The sequence below is a fragment of the Erithacus rubecula genome (genome assembly GCF_903797595.1).
Source record: "Erithacus rubecula genome assembly, chromosome: 21".
Taxonomy (NCBI): domain Eukaryota; kingdom Metazoa; phylum Chordata; class Aves; order Passeriformes; family Muscicapidae; genus Erithacus; species Erithacus rubecula.
Window position 1 is genome coordinate 3,542,055 of NC_136673.1, and position 23,570 is coordinate 3,565,624.

Consider the following 23,570-nt stretch of genomic DNA (forward strand, 5'->3'; position numbering starts at 1 on the left):
GTGCCTTTCCTCACCGTGTTTGCTCTCTGGCATCCAGCTGACAGCTCCAGCCAGCACCGAGCCAGCCCTGGAGGCTGCGAGTCCCCCTGGCCCCAGCTGGGCTGTTTGCTGTCTGCTGGCCACTGAGTTAGGGAGAAAAGCAGCATTTTCCTCCCTGCTTTGAATTTCTTCACTCTGCCAGACTTTTTGTCTTGCTTGGGAAGCAGCAGAGAGGAACAAGGGAGGTGAGTCTCTCTTTTTTATCTGCTCGGGCTGGCTCTGCTCGCCTGCAAGTGCTGGTTAATATTTTTTGCAGCAGGGGACGGAAGAGGAGGAGGAGGAGGAGGAGAGCATCAGAGGAAGGCAGGGGCCCCACGATATCCTGGCAGGGAAAGGCAGCCTGGAGTGAGCCTTGTTGGTGAGTGGTGCCTGGTGGGAATGTGCCATGGGCTGTCACAGCATTTCCAATGGGAGCCTGAAGCTTTGGGGGGACAATGGGGGGACAGTGGGTGCTCTGGTGGCCACATGGCAGCAAGCAGAGAGGTGATCCCCAGGGCAGACCCCAGTCATGGCCTGTGCTTTGTGTAGGGGGGTCTGTGTTGGCCCCACTGCACTCCTTATGTGCACCCAAAATCTTGTTCCAGGAGCAAATCTTGAGCTGGGTTCTCAGCCAGGACCTGCACAGGGGTTGTAGTGTGCACAGCCAGGATCTGTCCCTGTTTCTCCCCCACCTTCTGATAGGGAGCAAACCTGGCACCTTCTCTGTGGCCAAACAGCTCTAGTGGGAGAAAAAAAGAAAATTAAAAAAAAAAAAAAAAAAAGTGGTTTAGGTTTATTGAGGCATGAACAAGCACAGCGTTGCTGTGCCCTGGGAATCCCCAAGCCCGTTTTTAAGGGGTCCCTCTGGAGGGTGTTTGGGAGCTGGACAGGGATGAGCTCAGGGCTCACTCGAACCCTGCACAGCATCCAGAGGCGGTGCCGAGCTGAGCCAGCCAGGCAATCCGGGTTTCACAGCTGGACATGTCCTACCTGAGCCGCGCCTGGCGGGCAGCAGCCCCCTGGAGGAGCCCCCGGCCCTTCAGCAGCGCCTCGGGCCCCACGGCCAAGAAGAGCGTCCCGTACCAAAAAACTCTGCGGGAGGAGGGCGCCGGGAGCAGGGAGCCCAGCCGGCCCCCGCCCGCCGCCGCGCAGGTGGTGGTGGTGGGAGGGGGCAGCCTGGGCTGCCAGACCACCTATCACCTGGCCAGGATGGGGGTCAGCGGCGTGGTGCTGCTGGAGAGGGACCGCCTGACCTCGGGCACCACCTGGCACACGGCGGGTGAGTGAGTGGGGCACAGGGATGCTGCGCCTTGGGGTGGAGCATGGTACCGGCTGATGGGGATGTGCTGATGAGATGGGCTGGAAGGCCTGAAAAATTCTGGTTTTTCTCTTTTATTTTTTTTTTCCTGTTTTTTTCTTTTGCCATAATCTTTTTTTTTTAAACGTCCCCCAAATTTCCTTTTTTTTCGTCCCCCTCCCCATGATTTATGTGTCTGCAGGAAAAGGAGACGCTTTATTCCCACAGTTCCTCCCCCTCTCCCTCCTTTCTAAAGCAAGTTTTCTTTGGCAGGGAGGCACATAAACTTTTATATAACTATAAACTTTTATATAAATATAAACTTTTATATAAATATAAATATAAATATAAATATAAATATAACATATAACATATAACATATAACATATAACATATATAAATATAAAATATGTCTAGAGATATATATTTATGTATAATATATAAATGTATATAAATATATACAGAGATAAATATATATGAAATATATAAATAAAATGGGGTTTGCCCCATTTATATATATATAAATATATATAGTTATATAATATAAATATATATATTATATAGTATATATGATATATAAATATATATTTATAGTGTGTATAATAATAAAAGTATATATTATAAGTATATCTATAATATATATAACTATATATATAATTTATATTTAAATTTAATATTTATATATATATATATATATTTATATTAAATATACAATATATAAATATATATAGATGAATAAAAGGTTTGGGGGTTTTTTTGCCCCACTTTTGGGATCCACCCACTCCACACCCCCTTCTCCCCACCCATTTAAAACCCGAAGAGAACAGCAACCCGTGGTTCTGTAGCATCCCCACAAATCCACGAGATGGAGCACGAGCCCCGCCGGACCTGGGGACCCTCCGTGCATCCCCCCGCGGGTGGCGGGGAGGTGACAGAGCGCCTGTCCCGCCCCGCGCGTGTCCCCGCAGGTCTCCTGTGGCAGCTGCGCCCCAGCGATGTGGAGGTGGAGCTGCTGGCTCACACCAGGGATGTGGTCAGCCGGGAGCTGCCGGCCGAGACCGGGCTGCACACGGGCTGGGTGGAGAACGGGGGGCTCTTCATCGCCTCCAACAAGCAGCGCCTGGATGAGTACAAGAGGCTCATGTCGGTAGGGGGTGTCCCCCGGCGCGGGGGGATGCAGGACGGGGTGGTTTGGGGGTCTCTGAATGTCCCATCCCTCACTAGACAGCAGCCACAATCCGTCAAACTCCTCCAAAGTTGGCAAAATTGAATCCAGCCTTGCATTTTTGACCGTTTAAGTAGTGGTAGCATCGCTTTCCCCATTGTGCAGCATCACTTTTCCAGCTGCACAGAAAGCTTGAATTTGGAAACAGGGCCATATTCCCTGAAATGTGAGCATCACCCCACGCTGGATTTAGGGAGATAAACATGTCCTGGGATTCTCCTCCTCCTCCTCCTTCAGCAGCTTCATGAACAAAGCTTTTGCTCCTCACCTGAGCAGTTTTTCCTGTCCCTTGGCAGCTGGGGAAGGTGTATGGTGTGGAGTCCCATGTGCTGACCCCGTCACAGACCAAGGACCTGTACCCTCTGATGAACATTGATGACCTGTATGGCACCCTGTACGTCCCCAAGGATGGCACCATGGACCCTGCTGGCACCTGCTCCACTCTTGCCAGAGCAGCAGCTGCCAGAGGCGCTACGGTAGTTCTTAATTAGTAATTCACTCATTAATGCCTGTTGGTTTCAGCCCCTGCCTTCTTCACCTCCTCCTTTCTCACTGGGGCAGAGCTGCTCCTGCAGATTTGGGATTTTCCCAAGAAGGGTGTTGTCCTCTTGGTTGGGTCACAGTGACAAAGCTGGCAGGAACCATGAGATCCAGGGGAAATAGAGGGTGCAAGAAAGACCTTTAGAAGCAAGACAAGGCACTCAGAACACTGCTTAGGTTCACTTTTCCCAGATTTGGGATGCAAGACAAGGCACTCAGAACACTGCTTAGGTTCACTTCTCCCAGATTTGGGATGTCAGCTGAGCAGGGCTGTTCCTCTGCCCTGGTGACCTTGCTGTGACTCTGCCACCAGATCATCGAGAACTGCCCTGTCACAGGCATCCAGGTGAGAACTGATGATTTTGGGGTGAAGAGGGTGCATGCAGTGGAGACAGCCCACGGGACCATCCAGACTCCCTGCGTGGTGAACTGTGCAGGTACAGGGGCAGGGCACGGGGGTGCATTGGGTGGCTTGTGTGTCCCTGCAGCTGCCTGGGGCACGGAGAGGGGCTCAGCACGGGCTTGTTGTCCCTGCAGGAGTGTGGGCTCGGGCCCTGGGCAGGATGGCAGGGGTGCACGTGCCGCTGGTGGCCATGCACCACGCCTACGTGGTGACCGAGCGCATCGAGGGCATCCAGGTCAGTGCTGAGCTGCACCCCGGCTCCTCTGCTCTGGGGGACAGGGCTGCAGAGGCAGAAAGACCCCTGTCCCTTCCAGGGAACCCCCCCCCCAGAATGGTACCTCCTCATTCCTGCCAGGTCAGGCTCTGATCTCAGGGGAGTGCTCCCCCCTTAGCAAGACTGTCAGACCACCCTGAGCAAAGCCAGATTTAATATTTAACGAGGTTACAACCAGCAGTATTTTTTTTTTCTCTCAGAATCTCTGTGTTTGGTGTCTGATAGCAGCAGTCATAAAGATCCCAGACCCTTTCTGAGCAAGTCCTGGCAGGCAGAGGTGCAGCTCTCCAAGCGTTTCTAAACTGCCCCAATAAATCTGTTCCTGCCATCTGGCTGTGGAGAACTGCTCAGGAGTTGAAATAGGCTTCATTCTCTCAGGCCCAGTGCACTGAGGGTGACACATTAATTAGTTTCCATCCTGCTGACACAGTCTGTGCCTGACCTTTCAGCAGGAGGTGCCTCATAGTAAAAAGTGTTGTGGTCCATGATTACATTTCTGTCCCAGTAACTGCACTGGGCTGTATGCAGCAAGAAGGATTTCAGAGGAGAGTCTGCAGCTCGCAGACCTCAGTGCCTCCTGTTCAATCCACTTAATTCCACTTGTCAACACGGGTTTCAGCAGGCCCTACAACGATTCTTCAGTGTTATCTAAATGTTTCCCCATCCATTATTCACAAGAACAAATCCCTCATTCTTCGTGCACCGCTGCCTGCGTGTCGAGCTGCCGCATCCTCCTGCGGAGGCGGCTGGCAGAGGAGGGATGATTGCTGAGCTAGGATCAACCACAGGGGCTGCTCCTGTCCCCAGGGCACCCCTGGGTGCTGCTCAGGTTCCGTGTGAGCTGCTCTGCCCATGCTTTGGCCAGCTTAGCTGGGTGTTTCCTCCTGGGGCAACGCTGTGCCCAAATTCCGCTGCTGATTGAGCACCCACAGGGCCACTTCATGTCCCATCCTCAGCAGGTCACTGCTGCCCTCACTGTGCCCTTGCTGGGTGCTGTAGGGCTGTGCCCATGGCTCTTGGCCTCCCCTGACCCCTGGGCTCCCCCTCCCCATTTTCAGAACATGCCCAACGTTCGTGATCACGATGCCTCGGTCTATCTGCGTCTCCAAGGCGATGCCCTTTCCGTGGGTGGGTATGAGTCAAACCCCATCTTCTGGGAGGAGGTGAGTGCAGCACGGAGGTTTTCTGGGGGAATGAGGCAGGTTTCCAGGGAAGCCACCTCGGAGGAGTGGGTGTAGATGTGAGCACTCAGCCCCCACATCCTGCAGGGACCGAGCTCTGGTGGCTGCTGGGGGAAGCAGGGGGAGCATCTCCCCTTTGGGGCTGTCTGTGGCACAGATATGCAGAGCAGAGGCAACAGCAGAGCCAGAAGCTGCTGTGCCCATCCCTCTGTCCTTAATTCAGATTTCAGGTTTGTCTGGGTTGTTTGAGAAAACCCCAAATCCCAGAGATTCAATGCAGCCTTGATTTATCTTCTCCGAGGCTGCCTGAGATGAGAAGGTGTCACACCATCCTCTGTTCCGTGTCCCGATTCTTGTTCCTCACCTTTAGGTATCTGAAAAATTTGCTTTTGGCCTCTTTGACCTGGACTGGGATGTTTTCATGCAACACATTGAAGGTGCTGTCAACAGAGTGCCAGTTCTGGAGAAAACAGGAATTAAATCCACAGTCTGTGGGCCAGGTAAGGTGGCTGTAGTGACGACTGTGGTGGCACCAGGGTGGCTGGGTTTCTCCAAAGATCCTGCTGGAGGCAAAGGGAAACTTTATAACCTGAGGAGAAGAAAAACTCTCTGAAAACACAGAAAGTCCTGCTGGTCTGGCTGCAGTGGTGGCATCTTCCAAGGGGTGGCATTCCAGGCCTAGCCTGGGTGGAGAAATAGAATCACATATTCAGAGACTCACAGAAGGGTTTGGCTTGGAAGGGATCTTCAGAGATTATCTAATTGCAGCTCCACTGCCATGGGCAGGGACACCTTCCACTATCTCAGGGTGCTCCAAGCCCCATCCAACCTCACCTTGAACACCTCCAGAGATCCAGGGGCAGCCACAGCTTCTCTGGGCACCCTGTGCCAGGGCCTCACCACCTTCTTGTAAATAACTTCTACATTTTAATTTCTTATCATCATATAGATTTCTTAAACCTCAGTTGTCCCTCTTTCAGTTTAAAACCATTTCCCTGGGGAGCTGACTGCCTGTCTGGGAGTAAATGGATTTCCAGCTGATGTTGTGGCCACTGGACTGGAAAATTAAGGGGCAGATGTTTTTAAGCAGTGGCTGTTATTTTACCGAGTGTTATCTTCTATAATTATTTTTATTACTTGGTCGAGTGATGTTAGATTCACCCAGATTTACATCCCAGGCAATTTGGTGTGGAGTTAAAGCCATTCCTGCAGTGGCAGCTGAAGGTGGTGCCAGACATTGAGCCCAAGCCTTGCACACTTGGTTTGGCCTTAAAATCCACTATGCACTAAAAAATCAACTGTAATAAAAGCTCTTTTTGCTGAGGCACTTCAAGAGAAACTCTTTGGGTTGTATGAGGGGAAAGCAGGGCACATCTTGTGCCCTGCAGCAGATCAAACATGACTTGTACAAGGTGGAGACCTTGGCCCTGGGTCCAGTGGTTTGATTACACTGTGCTGGGAGCAGAGCAGAGCTGGCTGCTCTGGATGAATGTCTCCTCTTTGTAGTACAATAATGTCATTTGCCAAGGCTCAGCTCTCCTCCTTTTCTCCTTCTTGATTGAAACCAGCAGCCTGTGGCAGCTGAGTCATGCTGGGCAGAAGCAAATGGCAAAGGCTTTGTCCCCTCTGCTGTGGTCACCATGCCAAGATCCCTGGAGCCCTCAGCCCTGTCCCAGGGCAAAGTCAGCCCTGCTGGCAGGGGAGGTGTTTTGGCTGTTGCTCCATTAACTCACTGAGTTTGTAGCCTGGAATATCTGTTCAGGGATATTGGCACGTGAGGAGCTGCTCTGGTGGGAATAATCTGGCTCTGCTCCTGCCTTCTCTGGAGCAGGGACCAGGGGAAACAAACTGGGCATTGCTAAGTGGGGAAAAACCACATTGAACTCAGCTTTCCCTCTCTCCTTTTGCATGGATGGATGAACCACCATCAAACAAGAAGGGTTGCACACCTCTGTCAGGGGCTTTGCTGTCCTCCCTGGTGAGGATTTGTAGGATTTCCATGGTTGATGGCCCTATGGAATAGCACTGGCAGCAGGAGACATTATAAGCACATCCCCAGCCCTCCCTCACCTGAGCCAAGTGGCTCAAAGTCATGGAATTTCCCAGCAGGGATTGACAAAGGTGGAATACACCCTCAGGAAATCAGCCCAGATGTTAAAATGGCAACAGTGATCAGTGCAGTCCTTGACTGGGAATTGGAAAGGGATAAAGAGCCCTCACAGTGCCTTGTCCACCTTCTCTTGGGGAATCCACTTTGCTTCCCACATTTTCAGTCTAACTCCAAAAACCCATGCAGGGCAGTGCTTGGTGCTGTTCCAGCTCTGGCCAGGCTGACCTCTCTGGGAGCAGGACGAGGTCAGCACAGGAGGCTGCAGGAAACCTGCTTGTAAAGTCCCCAGAGTGAGTGATCCTGGCCTCCCTGGCACATCCCCTCTCTGCTTTTCAGAGTCATTCACAGCTGACCACAAACCTCTCATGGGAGAAGCTCCAGAAGTCCGAGGGTTCTTCCTTGGCTGTGGCTTCAACAGCGCTGGTAAGAGACACCCAAAGGGGTCACAACCAGCTGGCATGGGATCCCAGGCAGATCCTGGCATTCCACAGCCATGCTTGGCCTCCTGGCCTGGTCTGCAGCCTGCTCTGTTCCCCAGGGATGATGCTGGGAGGTGGCTGTGGCAAGGAATTGGCTCACTGGATCATCCACGGCCGGCCAGAGAAGGACATGTACAGCTACGACATCAGGCAAGTGTCCCTGCCTGGCAGCACCTTCTAGGGCACCCCTCACCCCTGCTGCTTCTTGGGGCATCCCTCACCCCTGCCTGGCCATGGGCACCCCTCACCCCTGCCTGGCAGCTCCTTCTAGGGCACCCCTCACCCCTGCCTGCTCCTTGGGGTGCTTCTGAGGCAGGGCTGCCATCAGGAATGGGTGTCCAGGCAGTGTCTGTGTCCCTCCAAGGAGCCAGAATCAATTACACACAGTGCTTTCATGAATGTACACGTGGGGTTTATCTCATTTGCCTCATTCCACACAAACAGCTTCCATCAGGCACAAGGAGATGGGGAAGGACGGGGTAATTAAGTTTGGGTTTTGTTGTTCAATTAGTGCCGTGCCTAATCCTCTAAGTTAATAATCGGGGGGATGATTTCAACAGCACAAAGATTAGCTCAGCCCCCCCTGCAGCACCACCCGGGCTGGGAGCTGTGGCTGTGCAGATGTTGGCTCAGTAATTGCTTTTGACTTGCTTGATTGTCTTTGAGTGGGTTTGGGCACTCTCACAGGGCTGTAGTGACAGCAGCCACCTTGTTGGGGACAAAGCTCTGAGAATCTCACGTTGCTGTAGTGGCCAAGCTGGTTGGGCTGTGGAGGTGAGGGACCTGCAGAGATGGGGGATGTCTTCAGCTGCCCCCTCCCACCATGGGGCTCAGGATGGGGATGGAGAGATGGAGAAATCCCACTGGGTTGGCAGCAGCACAGCCCCCCTGACCTGCAGCAAGGGACCCCAGCCAGGGGTTTTGCACCCAAACATCTCCCCTGCCCCATGTGCCCTGGCATCAAGCTGTCAGTCCCATTCCTTCCTTTGTGTGACAATTACCAAGCTCCTCTTTAAATAACTCCCTTTTCCACACATTTCAATATTTATCCTCTCAGAACATTTGCTTGTAAATATTTCATCTGGCAGCTGTTGCCTGCTTGCTGCTGTCAAAAATTCAGCTCTTTGGTGAAGGGGCTGAGGCTTTAGGGGCAACCAGGGGTGCTGGTGACATGCCATCTGTCACCTTCTGCCAGCAGAAGAGGCAGCTGCTCTCACAACTCTTGGGGAGCATCACTTGGATTCCTTGCAGGGCTCAGCCCCATGCCCTGCCTCTCCTCCTTGCCCAGTCAGCAAGGAGAGAAGCTGGAAGTATCCTTTTAGAAATCCCTGGAAATGTCATTTTTTCTTTCATGCCCTGTCTGGCTCCCTTTCTCCAGCCCTGGGACAGGGTTTGTGTCCCTTTTCTCGTGCCCAAGGCTGCTCCCTGTGAGTCACAGGTCTCTGGCATTAATAGCCTGACCATGGGCTGAGCTGGGACGTTCCTTCAAGGAGATTTTCTGTTTGAAAGATGCAAATACTTGAAATGAATTGAAAATAATTTGGGCTTTTATTTATACTTCAGCCTAGGGAGAATTGGGTGAAAAATATAAGTAATATTCAGGACTCATTCCCTCATCAGGGCTGTGTTTAAACCCAGGTATGCCCTGAGGCTGGTCCCATGTTGAAATGGGGCAGAATTGACCTAAAGTTTAATATTTTTTTCTATTTCCCCTCCTCAGCTGGGCTGTATTCTGCTCCCAGGGGTGGGAGTTCAGTGGGGACTGCAGCACCGAGCCCAGCTTGGTTCCTCTGCTCCTACCCACAAAACTGGAGCAGGAGTAGCAATTTCACACCAGCAGCTGCATCCACACCTGGGTCTGGTCAAGAAGGCCATGAGCTGGTGGGCTCATCCAGATGTTGCCATCTTGCAGGAGGTTTCACCACTCCCTGACCGACAACAACCGCTGGATCCGGGAGCGCAGCCACGAGTCCTATGCCAAGAACTACTCGGTGGTCTTCCCCCATGATGAGCCCCTGGCAGGGAGGAATGTGAGGAAGGACCCCCTGCACGAGGTGAGGAACCACCTGGGCTGCCCTCACAGCAGCAAGAAGGAGCTCACAAGGAGTGGGTGCTGCTGTGTCGTTCTGCAAAAGCTCTGCTCTCGTCCATCCCTCCTGGGGAGAGCCCTGCCTGATCCCACTGGGAGGGTTCTGCTTAACCCTGAGCATTCCTGTGATATTTAACTCAGCAGATATGGATTAAGAGCCTGGTGGTGGTCACTGGGCAAGGGAAAAGGGGAGAGGAGAGCTCTGAGGCTGAGTCCATCCCATGGCCAGCTGAGAGGGCTGAGGGTGCTGAGTGCTCACAGGAATCTCCTGCCTCTGCTCACTGTGTCCTGCTCACAATTTAGCAGCAGTTTCTCCCCAAAACAGCATTTCTCAATGTGGAGTGAGGCTGGGGCACTAGGAGAAGTGTGGGAAGAAGGATGTTCCTCTGTGGAGGTGGTTTTGCCAGCACCCCCTTAGTGGTTTTTCTCCCTGGAGCCACCAGCCAAGGCTCCCTCCTGCTCCACCCCTCCTTCACACAAATACTCATAGGTGAACACTCTCAAGATGCAGCACTTGAGAGAAAAACCCAATTCCCAGCATTTTGCTGCACCAGAACCCCCCAAATCCCTCAAGACACTCAGCACCAGAGCCTCATCCCACTGCCAGCCCCAGCCCTGGCAAAACCACATTTCCCAAGCCCATTCCTGCTTCCCTCTGACTGACATCACACCATTCCTCTTCCAACTGGAGGGCAGAGGCTCAAGCACTAAAACAGACACCTCTGCCCACCAGCCCCCAGTGTTTGGTTGACAGCTCAGTTGTTTTCTGTCACTGAGGATGCAATTTATTTTTTAAGAGCACATCTAATAAGTGATGCCCACTTGACTGACAGGCTGCTATTTATCCATGCAGCTCCAGAACATGTGCTGTGTTTTATAAATAGGCACTGAATGATTTCTGAGATGTTCAACAAAATCTATTCTTTCCTGAACTGGAGGCTCCAAACAAAGATGTCTTAATGGATCCCTAATTAATTGCATGCAGAGAGATTTTCCTGAGAGCACAGAGGAGGAATGAGAAGGTTGCCACATAAATATTAGATGTTGTTATATAATTACTCTGTAAACATAGTGGGGTATCTTGCTCTCTGCATGTAGCATCTCTTGGTCAGTAATTTGGGTTTTGGTGGGGTGCAGAGCTGGGCTGTGGCTCTCTGCCCCTTGACCACCCTTGAGGAAAACACCCTGCCTGAGGGGGACAAAAATCAGGCCATTCTTAGGTTTGACCCTGTTTTTAAAGACAAACTGCAGGGCTGATTTTGTTGATAGCCAAAGCCAAGGGGTCACAAATCTGATATCTGCACCTGAGGGGGGCAGCCTGAGTGCTGCTCAAAAAGCTGTGAAAGGGTTTTTTTTTAAAAAGAAGCTGTTTGTTCCCATTTCTCCTGTGCAGGAGCTGCTGCAGCAGGGCTGTGTTTTCCAGGAGAGGCATGGCTGGGAGAGACCTGGCTGGTTCAGCCCTGGGGGAGCAGCCCCGGTAAGAACAGCTGGGCTTTTGGGGGGTCTTCAGCCTGGAGACACCAGCTGGGGTAGGACCCACCACTGAGGGCAGGGATTTTGGGGTGGGGACCCCTCACCATGACAGGGATACTGAGGTGAGGAGCCATTCCTGAGGGCAGGGATGTTGGGGTGAGGATCCATCACTGAGGGCAGGGATGTTGGGATGGGGATCCACTACTGAGGGCAAGGATCCTCTAGTAGAACCCATCCCCATGGGCTGGGATGTTAGGACAGGATCCATCATTGAGGGCAGGGATGTTGGGATGGGAATCCATCCCTTAGGACAAGGATGCTCTGGTAGGACCCTCCCCATGGGCTGGGATGTTGGAGTGAGGATCCATCCCTTAGGACAAGGATGTTGTGGTCAGGACTCATCCCTTAGGACAAGGATGCTCTGGTAGGACCCACCCCATGGGCTGGGATGTTGGGTGAGGATCCATCCCTTAGGACAAGGATGCTCTGGTAGGACCCCTCCCCATGGGCTGGGATGTTTGGGGAAGGATCCATCCCTTAGGACAAGGATGCTCTGGTAGGACCCACCCCATGGGCTGGGATGTTGGGTGAGGATCCATCCCTGAGGGCAGGATTTTGAGGTGGGAGCCCATCCCAGGGACGCCATGGTGGTCACCCACCAGCACAGCCATCTCTCCAGGAATGGGTTGAACATGCCAAGGAGTTCCTTGTCTTCAGCCTCACCTCCTCTTCCTCCCTGTCCCCTGCTCCCACCCTGCCCAGGTCCTGGATTATGATTACTACGGCGCCTACGGCCGCCAGCGCCACAGGGACTACACCTACAACCGCCTGCTGGGGGACGAGTACACCTTCGACTTCCCCCCTCACCACGACATTGTGAGTGGGGCTGGCAGCCCCCCTGCCCTGCCCAAACTCCCAGGGAGCTGGGGGGCTTCGAGCCCGTGCCTCATCCCTGCTCTGGGGGGAGTTGGTGGTGCTTGGAGGGAAGGGAAGCTCCAAAACGGCAAAAAATGTCACAAAAAATGTCACCAAAATATTAAGAGAGACGTGTAGCCTGTGCTGAAAAACCTCAGGGGAGAGGCCGTGGGAATTATGCTGCTGCTTTCCTAAAGTGTTGAGACGAGCTTGGGGGGGAGAAGATTCAATTTGATAAAATGTGGGTGTTATTAATGATAACTGTCACTGAGCTAGTGAGGTGAGGAATGAGATCAAGCACTTGGAATGGCCTGTCAGGCTCGCTCCAGCAAACCCCTGTTCTTTCAGGAGCATTTTGAAACCTTTAAAGGCACCAGGCAAGTGTCCTGGTATCGTTTCCTGTTATGTAAATGGTTTAATTTGTGTTTCCCTTTGTGGGCTGAGAGCATGGCTCAGCCTCAGTGTTTGCTCTAATTGCAGATCAAGAATGAATGTTTAACGTGCAGGAACGCCCTGGCTCTCTTTGACATGTCTTATTTTGGGAAATTCTACCTGGTTGGACCCGAAGCTACCAAAGCAGCTGACTGGCTGTTCAGTGCTGATGTGAGCAAAGCTCCAGGTACAGGCTCAGCTCCTCGTTTTGCTGGGGAAATCTTGCCCCAGAGCAGCCCAGGGGAACCCAGACTGGTTTTTCCTTTCAAGGCTGGGTATGGGAAGCGTGTGGGAGAGGCTGTTCCCCCTTTCCTCAGCACAGTCTGGATTCTTCCTTATTTACACAGGGGCTCAGTGTTCTGAGCTTGGGAATGAAGGAGGGAGGATTCCCTCAGGCTCCAGCTGTGGCTCACATCTGGAGGTGCAGTAGGTGCTGCAGTAAATCAAGCACAACTCTCGCCAGCTGTGGTTTGTTGTCCCCTTTTCCAAGGCTGGGAAGCAGCTCCTGGCACTTCCAAGGCTGCAAGGAAAGGGAAAAAACCATAATTCCTTTCCCTCTGCTGGTGCTGGGACACTCAGGGCCAGCCAGGGCAAAGCCAGGCGGGTGATTTCAGGATGGGGACACATTTTGCTGCACCCAGCTCCCTCGGGGGCTGGTGATGGGCAGCAGTGCCCGTGTCCCCACAGGCTCCACCGTGTACACCTGCATGCTGAACCAGCAGGGAGGGGTGGAGAGTGACCTGACTGTCAGCAGGATCAGCCCCGGGGCACCAGGCTCCTCCCTGGCCCCTGCCTTTGAAGGTAAAACCCTGACTCTGCCCATTCTCTGGCTGGGCTCACCTTCCCACAGGTGAATTCACAGATTTTCTGCAGTGTCAATGCACTTTTACAAAGACTTTTCCAGTCTTTGGGGTCTGTTGGTGCTGGAGGGGCTGCAGGCTCAGGGCTGATTGCATTTTCCTAATGGCAGCCACCTGGCTTTTTCCAGCCCTTATCCTTCGGTCCCTGTAACCTGATTATGGCCCCAGTCCCCGGGGCCCTGCACTGCTCAGAGCTGTTATTGGGTTTGTCCAGCCCTGGCTGGCAGCTCTGACCCCTGTCCCAGCCCTTATCAGCTGCAATTAAGGGGGATTGAAAAGCAGCAGAGCAGCCCTGGGGGCAGAAGTGGCATTAGGCAGTGTGGGGGAGGATGCTGAGCTCGGCTCTGGCCAAGCACTGGGTGCCACAGAGCCCTGTCCCCACGCTGTGTCACCTTCAGCTGTGCCATGGGGCAGTGTCACCCCAGCACTGTGGGGTGACAGCGATTTTTCCCTCCCTTGTGGGAGAATCCTTCTTCCCTCCTGTCTGGGACACTGGCAGGGGAAGCAGGGTGGGAAGTGGCTGGCAGAGCTGCAGGCTCTGTCGGGCACTGGAGGAGTTTAATCACAGCAAAGTCTATTTTTCCAATTACAGTAGGTGGCTGCACTTATTATCATTGTGACAGAATAGCAGAGAGCAATTTTGTAGTGGCAGGAAAGACAGAGGGAAGATTGATTACATATTAATCAGCTCTCAAACACCATCCCTGGGGATTTTTCCACCCAGGATTGCTGAGGAGATGAAATTCTTTCTTGCATTCAGTACAATTCCCACACTGGTTATGGGCTGGTCACTGTGGCTTTCCCTGCTCCCACCTGTAGCTCTCAGCTCCCTCCACACTTGAAGGTGACAGAAGTGCAGATGGTCTCAAGGAGTTTTCTCCTGCGATGCTCACACACACTTTCACTGTTAATGGTCATTTGGTTTTCACTGTTCTGAGCCCCACAAGCCTTCCCTAATCCCACTACTCTTTAACCCCCCTTTTATTGCCAGTCCCCACCCAGGGCTGGCAAGCTGGAGAGGCTCAGGGCTGCAGTTCAGGCTCTGCAGAGCAGAACCAGCCCAGCCCAGCTCTCTCAGCCCTGAAAGGCTGCCCGGGACTGTGTTCCAGGGGATGGCTATTACCTGGCTATTGGTGGGGCTGTGGCTCAGCACAACTGGTCCCACATCACCACCGTGCTGCAGGACATGAAATTCCAGTGCAAACTCCTCGACTGCTCAGAGGAGCTGGGCATGATGAGCATCCAGGGCCCACTGAGGTGAGCAGATACAGAGGGAGGGATACAGGGGTGGAGGGATGGAGGGAAGGATGCTGGGGTGGAAGGAGGAATGCAGGGATGGAGGGAGGGATGGAGGGTGTTGGGGTGGAAGGAGAGATGGAGGGAAGGATGCAGGGATGGAAGCAGGGATGGAGGGAAGGATGCTGGGGTGGAAGGAGGGATGCAGGGGTGGAGGAAGCGATGCAGGGATGGAGGGAGGGATGGAGGGAGGGATAGAAGGAAGGATGCTGGGGTGGAAGGAGGGATGCAGGGATGGAGGGAGAGTGCAGGGATGGAGGGAGGGATTGCCTCAGGTGCAGATCCCTGTATTCTGCAGGGGTAGGTGTGAGCCCCATGACAATGAGTGCTGATCTGGCTGGGGTATCACTCCATTTTCCATAGAACTGAAATTTCTTTTGAGGCTCCCACAGCATTTCTCATCAGCCAGCTCAGCTGAGTGAGAAGTCTGTCTTGCCATGAGGGAGCAGGTTCTGGGGATAACCCTCAGGGCAGGCAGGCAGGCAGCTGAGTCCCCTCCTGTGCCCACTTTGCTGTCTCCCCACTTTGCTGTCTCCCCACTTTGCTGTTTCCCACAGCCGTGTTGTCCTCCAAGAAGTGCTCGACACCGACCTCAGCAACGAGGCCTTCCCCTTCTCCACACACAAAATCACCACAGCTGCAGGCTGCCAGGTAGGAAGGGGCCACTCCCTGAGCTGCCCTTGAGCTCCTGCACCCACAGCCTGCACAGCCAGGCACAGAACCCCACACTGCTTTGGGTTGGGAGGGACCTGAAAGATCATCTTGTTCCACCCCTTCCACTATCCCAGGTTACCCCAAACCCTGTCCAACCTGGCCTGGAACACTCCCAGGATGGGGCAGCCACATGTTCTGGCCAAACTCTCTCCACTTCATTGCAGAGAGTTTTGTTGTGTTTTTTGTAGGAAAAGACCAAAACCTGGAGTGAGAAAAGGGTGTTTCCCTCCCTGTCCCTTCCCAGGTGCCATCCTGCTCTGCCAGTGGTGTCACAGCACTGAGCCTGGGGAAGGGACAGGGTGACTCATGGCTTTGCAGAGATGCTGGAGAAACAAGAGGCTCCTTCTTGGATTAGGGAGAGCATCAGTGATGAGATCTGCCTGACACTCCAGACACTTTCCATTTCCCCCTCCTCATAAAAAAATGGGGACAATTTAATGCAAAGCTTGTCAGGTGCTGGCAGTAGGGACTGGGCAGGCTGGCACTGCTGTGTTTGATTACAGGAGAAGCCTGACAGCCCTAAGCTTCCCATCCAGGCACAAATCACCCTGCTTCTGCCCAGGCTTCAGGGCTCACTTATGCCCTGAAGCTGTTGATTGAGCCTGCTTGAAACACCCTAAATAGAAGAGCTGATGGCCATGAAATGTCATTTTTCTCAAAGGAGAAATGTCCTGTCCAACCTGCTGCTGGCAAGTCTGGGTATGAGTGAAAAGCTTTGGCAAGGTTTCCTGGAGAAACTCTGTTTTCTCAGTGATGTTTATCCCATGTGAAATATTCCTATGGTTGCATAAACACTTTGAAGAGAGGGTGAAATTTGTACCCCCTCCTTTCCATGGGAAACCTGTGCAGCCATGATCCCAGAGCATCCCTCTCCTGCAGGATGAGCTGCCTGGGAGGAGAGACCCAGGACTCAGGCTGGTGCCTGGTGGGGGATGGAGGAGGTGAAGGTGAAGCAGTAAATCTCATAAAAGGCAGCAGGAGAGCCAGGAGCTGGATGTTAAGGAAATTGGGTTAAGCCACGTGCAGCCACTTTTCATTCAGAATTAAAAAGGCTTTAATTCGACTGCAGCTGCCTGCTGAAGGGATGCTGTAAATCAAATTAGGTGTGATTCAAGAGCCTGGCCAGGCCTTAAGGTGGTTTAACTAAGGCACAGATTTGGCCCAAGTCAGATTCATCTCCACACCATTGTCATTAATGCACCCTGGGCAACTCAACCCACAGCAAGTTCAGTGTCCCTTGGAGGGAACCATGGCCTGGGGGACTTCAAAGCCAATCCACTGGTGCAGGTTGTCCAAAATGCTGGATTTTAGCCTCTATTAATCCTTCCCACACCCTCCCTTGTCAGCCTGTAGCAGACTGATATCATCTTGTAATAATCTGTTTATCCCCTGGGAAAGGTGTAGAAATGTTCCTGTCTCCACGGGTGTGATGAGTTTATTTGCATTTCACTTCAAGTTTGTTATAAATAATCCAGTCCTTCCAGGAAGATAGAGCTGGCAGAAATTTTGTGGATTCTTCGATGGACAAAGCAAAGCTCTCCTGCCAGGGCCACCCTTCAGCAGATCTCCTTTATCCCACTGGATGATGAATAGCAGGGACCCCATCCCACACCAGATTTAGTGGGAGGATTTCTCAGGGCAGCAGGCTGAAGCCTTTGCTGATATTATCACCTTCCAGGGGCATTAAACTGAACCCAGCATCTTAAAAAAGTTATCACCGAGATTTTCCTGCATTAACTCAGTAGTTGAACAAAATCAGCTGGAGTCAAAGGAGAGTTCCAGCAGAGTTAATGACTCTGGAAATTATGGACTGGTTTGTGAGTTTATATATAGAGTCTCTCATTGTATGGAACAGCAGAGAAAGGTCCCCTTTTGAATCTCGCTGCTGGAGGCAGGGGAAAATTCAGGTTTTCATTTTCTACAGTACCTAGAATGCTTTTGAATTGCTGCACAAAAATGCAGGAACTGAGGCTGTTCCACAGCTCCAGCTGAAAGACCTGTTCCTATGGGAATCCAGCAGAGCCGCTGAGTCCAGCCCTCAGCATGTGCTGGGATGTGAATCCTGCCTGGGGTTCACACACATGGGGCAGCCCCAAATTCTCCCTGTGCTGAGCTGATCACTGGCACCCCAGATTTCCAGGGCTGCCTGATTTCTGTGGGGCACTGCTCTTGCTGGGATGCTCATTCTCCTGCAGCACTGGTGGTTTGAGAGGAAGTTTCTCCCAGGAGTGACTTGCTCTTGATTGCAGAGAGCACTTCAGCAGCAGTCACAGATGGGGTTAATGAGCCAGGAAGTTGCCTGTCAATCCCCAGAGCATCTCCTGTCCCAGTGAAGATGGAAGCTGCCTCACAGCAGCCTCATCTCTGGCTGTTCCCTAATTAGATGGCACCTTTGTGCAGAGGAAAAGGCTTCTCTGAGCCCCCTGTGCTCCTGGGGGAGGGATTGCCAGCCTTTGAGCCTCACTGCAGGGCAGGGCTCAGGAGGAGCCTCAAAATAAATTCTCCATCCTAGGTGGTCCTTCCTCTCCCACCTTTTACAGAGGTTGAGGCTTCTCACAAGCTGCCCTAAACTCTGCTTGAGGACAGGATTTTTGTACCATGGATTTGGGTTGCCAGCTGTGCCCCTGGCCATGCTGGCAGCACAGAGCCCAGGCAGCCCTTGGGCACTTGTGCCTGCTTTGGGCAGCAGCTGCTGGTGTCTGCTTGCATTTGTCTCCAGGATTAGAGAGCACAGCTGGCACCAGCTCTGCTTGGAGTAAGAGCTCAGTAAATGGCAAAATGCAGCTTCTGTCCCAACCACATCCAGAGCCAGCCCCAAGGCCACCAGAACCAGCCTGGAGTGTGTCCTGAGCTGGAAACTCTTTGTTAACAGGACAGATCACAACCCAGAGTGAAACTCTGGAGTTAATCTCTCCCCCAAAGTGAGCTCTGTGTTTGCAGTGGATGTGTACCCTAAGGGATGAACCAGAGGGGTTTTGTGGGGGTGGAAATGGAGAAATGCAATGGGATGAATCAGAGGGAAAGGCAGCTCAGACTCAAGGGCTGTCTCCAGGGAAAGTGTCTGATTTGGGCTGGTCCCAGCTGGCTGGAAAGCTTTGAAGATGGAGACATTTCAGAGGGCCAGCAGGAGGGTGCAGGCAGGGCTGCCTGGGTGAGGAGCTGCTGGAGCACAGGCAGGGCAGTCTGTTCCCTGGGACTGCAGCCAGCTCCATCCCTGGGAATGAGCCCTCTCTGGAGAAGCACCGAGTCCCTTGTGCCAGTCTGCTCATTCCTCCTTGGAGCTTCTTGCCTTTGGTGTGGGGCTCATCTGACAGCACAGCTTGGGAACAACCTCCGTGGGGAAACCTGAGCATTTCCTGCAGGGAGTGGGACAAGGATGAGGACACTGAGCTCAGCCCCTGCCCAGGAGACTTTGGGTGCCTCTGGGTGTCCCAGAAGGGAACATCCTTGTGGGAGGGACATGAAATGCCCCAAAAGGAGGACAGTCCTGTGGGGACCAGCTTCCCTGTCTCAATGGATCAGCAGAGGGAGACAAAAGCTCAGCTGGAGCTGGAGCATCACATCTCACCCCAGCCCTGGAGTCTGCAGCCAGGGGATGCTGCCAGCAGCCACCTCTTCCCACTGGCACTGGTGATAGCTGAGTTTGAGGTACCAGGCTTAGGTTGTCCAGGGATGAGAAGTTCTCTCTCACCCTGTCCTTGTGCAAGAAAGGAGAGCACAGAACTGCCTTCCACCACGAGGCTCCCAGGCAGAGCTGCCTTTCCCCTGGCACAGGAGCTCCCAGCCCAGCTCCAGCACAGGGATGTTTTCCCTCTTGCCTTTGCAGGTCCGTGCCATGAGGCTGTCGTTCGTGGGCGAGCTGGGCTGGGAGCTGCATGTGCCCAGGGCTGACTGTGTGAAGGTTTACCGGGCGGTGATGGAGGCAGGAGCCCGGCACGGCATCGCCAACGCCGGCTACCGAGCCATCGACAGCCTCAGCATCGAGAAAGGTCCTGCCCCTCCTCACAGCACCACTCCCTGCTTTCCCTCCAGCACAGGCACCAGGGCAAGGAGCTTTTCCTCAGCTTCAGGGTGGGTGAGGGGGACTGGAGGTGTGGCAGAGTCTCAGAGTGCTGAGAATTCCTGTGTGGGCTCGTGTTAGCCAGGGCCAGGTGAAGGAAGGGCAGGGTGTGCAGGGGTTGTTTTGTCCTGGTGCTGTGGCAGGGCAGGGGTGACTGTGCTGCTCCCTGCAGGGTACAGGCACTGGCACGCTGACCTGCGCCCGATGACACCCCGCTAGAGGCAGGACTGGCCTTCACCTGCAAGCTCAAGTCCAGCATCCCCTTCCTGGGCCGGGAGGCTGTGGAGGCTCAGAAAGCCAAGGGCATCTTCCGCCGCCTGGTGTGCTTCACCACAGACGAGTGAGAAATGCTGCTGGACCTGCTGTGTGCTGCATCCTCTGTGCTGGATTCTCTGTGCTGCATCCTCTGTGCTGGATCTGCTGTCTGCTGCATCCTCTGTGCTGGATCCTCTGTGCTGGATCAGCTGTGTGCTGCATCCTCTGTGCTGGATCTGCTGTGTGCTGGATCCTCTGTGCTGGATCCTCTATGCAGGATCTGCTCTGTGCAGGATCTGCTCTGTGTTGGATCCTCTGTGCTGGATCTGCTGTGTGCTGGATCCTCTGTGCTGGACCTGCTGTGCTGCATCCTCTGTGCTGGATCTGCTGTGTGCTGGATCCTCTGTGCAGGATCCTCTGTGCAGGATCTGCTCTGTGCAGGATCCTCTGTGCTGGACCTGCTGTGTGCTGGATCCTCTGTGCTGGATATACTGTGTGCTGGATACTCTGTACAAGATCCTCTGTGCTGGATCTGCTTTGTGCTTGATCCTATCTGTGCTGGATCTGCTTTGTGCTTGATCCTCTCTGTGCTGGATTCACTCTGTGCTGGCTTCTCTGTGCTTAATCCACTCTGTGCTGGATCCTCTGTGCTGGATCCCCTCTGTGCTGGATCTGCTCTGTGCTTTATCCTCTCTATGCTTTATCCACTGTGCTGGATCTGCTCCCTCCTGGCTCTCCCAGCCCCAGGACCATCCTGCAGCAGCACCTCCACCCAGCCCTGTGTGCACACACAGGTGCCACACCTGGATGCATGTGGGGCTTGGCTGAGAGCCAGCTCAGCTGTTTTTCATGCTCTAATTCCACCTCTAATATAAATCCCACTGCAAACCCCCTGTTGGAGATTTAGCTACAAGTGGTGTGAGGGTGTTGATCTTGTTTTGCCTGGGAGGTTTTCCAGATTGTGCTGGAGGGACTTTGGGTTTAAAACAGAGAAGTGAATGAGCCTGTGGGCAGTGGGGGCCCAGCCTGTGCCCAGGGAGGGGCTTTGCTGTGGCAGCTCTGCCCTTGCCTTGCAGGAAGGTGCCCATGTTTGGCCTGGAGGCAGTCTGGAGGGATGGCAAGGTGGTCGGCCACATCCGGCGGGCAGATTTCGGATTTGCCATTGACAAAACCATCGCCTACGGCTACATCCGTGACCCCGCGGGGGGCCCGGTGAGTGCAGCCCCCGGGAGGGCTGAGCCCCCTTCCCTGCACTGCACCTGCAGCTCCCTCTGCTCCCCTGTGCAGGCTGGAGGGTGAGGAATGTCACCCACCCACAGCCCGTGTCACCCATTGTCACTGGGTGAGGTCCATGCTGCCTCAGGTGTTAATTGCAAACAAATATTTAATTGCAGTAATGAGTTAGTTAATGTTGGCCAATAGGAGCAGGGCAGGCTGTTAATTAACCCTGGGAGGCTCCTGGGTAATCAGTCAGGTGCCCTCATTAAGCAGTGTGCTGTGGGCACAGGGGCGACACCTCCAGGGACCCTGTCTGTGCCAGCCAAGAGCTGTGTGTGTGCTGTGATCCCTGCTCCTGCTTGCCTTGGCTTTTTCATCCTGCATCCTTGCAAGAGTCCCAAGGCAAGTGGGTTTGTGGGCCAGTTGCCCCTGGGAACCCCATTTTATCCCAGTGATCAATATTCTTCCTTTTCATTTTCCCTTTCCTTTTTTTTCCTTTTCCTTTTTTCCCTTTCTTCCCTTTCCCCTGTACTTTCATTTCCCCCTTTTTCTATCCATTGTATACCACCCCATGGCTAAAATGAGAAACCTAAAATTTTCCAACACTGAATTTATTTTTTTTAAGGGTACTTTTAACAGTTCTCTTCCTCCTTTCCTCACATCCTCTTGGGATGGCAGAGCTGGGTTTTCTGCAGAGAGCAGATCTGTGGGGCGGGTGGGAGCTTGCCCAGGGATGGGGCTGGGATGCTGGAGCCTTACAGGGTTTTTTTCTATGGCTCTGCCTTGCAGGTTTCCCTGGATTTTGTGAAGAGTGGCAGCTACCAGCTGGAGAGGATGGGAGTGACCTTCCCTGCCCAGGCTCACACCAAGTCCCCGTTCGACCCCGACAACAAACGTGTGAAAGGATTTTACTGAGAGGGCAGAGGAGCTGCTGGCTGAGTCCCAGCCCCCAGGAGCCCCAGCTGGCTCTGGGGTCAGCTGCAAGAGCCAGGCACCAGCCTGGAACCCCTCAAGTCAACGTGGGTCAAATTAGAGAGGAGAGGAGGAAGAGATTCCAAAAAGTCCAAAGACTCTAAAGCTGTTTTCCCAGTGAAGGGTGCCACTGCAGCAATAATTCTTTCCCATGGGTTAATTGGCCTGCAGACACTTTGGTTTCACTGCACATGAAGTGGTTCCAATTCTTGACTTTGCTGGAAACTCTTTTCCCCCAAATGTAGTTTCACGCTGCCTGGAAATGAATTTTTTTTTAAACTAACTCTGCTGTTAACACAACTGGAGCCTCCAAACCTGCTGTCCCTGTGGTGCCTTGATGTCTCTGGGTGTCACCTCATCCTGCTGGGCCCTGGGGACTCTGCTGGGCTGGGGCCATGGAGGGAAGGGGCAGCAGTGCAGGGTCATTGCCCAGGCTCATGCTGGGGGCTCTTCTCTGCCAGTGCTATTTGTGTTTGTGTGTCACAGTCCCAAAATCATGGAGCAGTTTGGGTTGGAGGGGATCTAAAGCCCATCTCATTCTATGGATTCTATGGGCAGGGACACTTTCCACTACCCCAGGTTGCTCTAATGTGGCCTTGGACTCTTCCAGGGATCCAGGGCAGCCCAGTTTTCCTGGGCTGCTGCTGGCACAGTGTGGTGTAAGGTGCCAGCAGGAGCACTGACCCCACAGCTGCCCTTGGCCTCACCTCTGGCAGCTCCCTTGTGGCATTTCCCAAAGGTCACCTTGGAGGTGGCTCCTTTTGGCTCCCACCAGAGAGGGGGATGCTGGCAGAGGCTCAGCTGTGAGCTCAGAGCCCTGCAGCCTCTGGCAGCTCAGAGCCAGCCTCGGGGGCAGCAGGGAGGCTTTGCCCTCACACGCACACAGCCTGCACTGAAGGCAGGGGTCAGCAATCCCCAGCACCAGCCCTTGCTCTGCTCCCCTCACCGAGCTCTCTGATGAAGCTTTCACCCGCCTGAAGAAATAATCTCACTCCCTGCTCTTCCCTTTTTTTCCCTTGACTAGGTTTGCTTGGGTCATACCCTCTTTAGAGCTGATTTCAATTCCTTACCCTCGTGCCACGGGCAAGAGCGTGAACTCTGAAATGCTTTGGTTTTACTGAAAACATTAAAAAACAAGATTGAGATGAGTTTTTCTCTTGAATAGGAGGTGACTGCCCTCCCTCTGGCAGGCAGAGGGCAGGGGAGGGGTGGCCACAGTCCTGCCATGAGTGAAGGAGCATTCTGCCTCCCTGCCAAGCCAGGCATCCACTCTGTGCCTGGAAGATCAGGTTTTGCTTTAAAAAGCCTTTTCTGGTGTGCAGTGCTCTGACCTGAGGTTTCTCTTACACCCAAGGTGGCTGGGGAGGAAATTTGGGGACCACCTGGCCTGGATCCCACCTGTCCAGGGCAGCAAGGACAGGCACCAAGCCTGCAGCACCTCCAGCCTCTCTTTTGCTCCTCCTGAATGTTCTCCCTTCAGAGCTCAACAGCAAAAAGCAATTTATTTTACATTTAGATATTTAATGGAGCAATTTTTCCTGACAAAAGATTTGTCATTCCCCCTTCCCCCCCGCCCCTCCCCTTTATCCAAACCCCATCCTAGAGGTATCGTTTGTTCCCAGCCACTGGCGTCGGGTGGAACAATTCTGAGCGGGGGAAGGAGCGTGGTGGGGAGCTGCAGGAAGGGGGGGAGTGCTGGGTGTTGTGGCACCCCTCCATCCCTCCCTCCTTCCTTCCATCTCTCTTTCCATCCATCCTT

The 23,570-nt window shown here is 53.3% G+C and overlaps 1 protein-coding gene across 1 annotated transcript; it reads left to right on the forward strand.

Annotated features, from left to right (window-relative positions):
• Positions 1-265: 265 nt before the first annotated feature.
• Positions 266-23,375, forward strand: SARDH (sarcosine dehydrogenase). The gene is given in 22 exon segments (XM_079323903.1): positions 266-397; positions 994-1,297; positions 2,284-2,462; positions 2,837-3,016; positions 3,394-3,517; positions 3,618-3,718; positions 4,816-4,920; positions 5,309-5,438; positions 7,385-7,471; positions 7,587-7,677; positions 9,440-9,581; positions 11,010-11,093; positions 11,852-11,965; positions 12,485-12,623; positions 13,124-13,237; positions 14,406-14,553; positions 15,150-15,243; positions 19,133-19,295; positions 19,539-19,562; positions 19,565-19,706; positions 20,698-20,833; positions 21,629-23,375. Coding segments are annotated over 21 exon segments (2,721 nt in total). The 5' UTR covers positions 266-397; positions 994-999; the 3' UTR covers positions 21,755-23,375.
• The last annotated feature ends 195 nt before the right edge of the window (positions 23,376-23,570 follow it).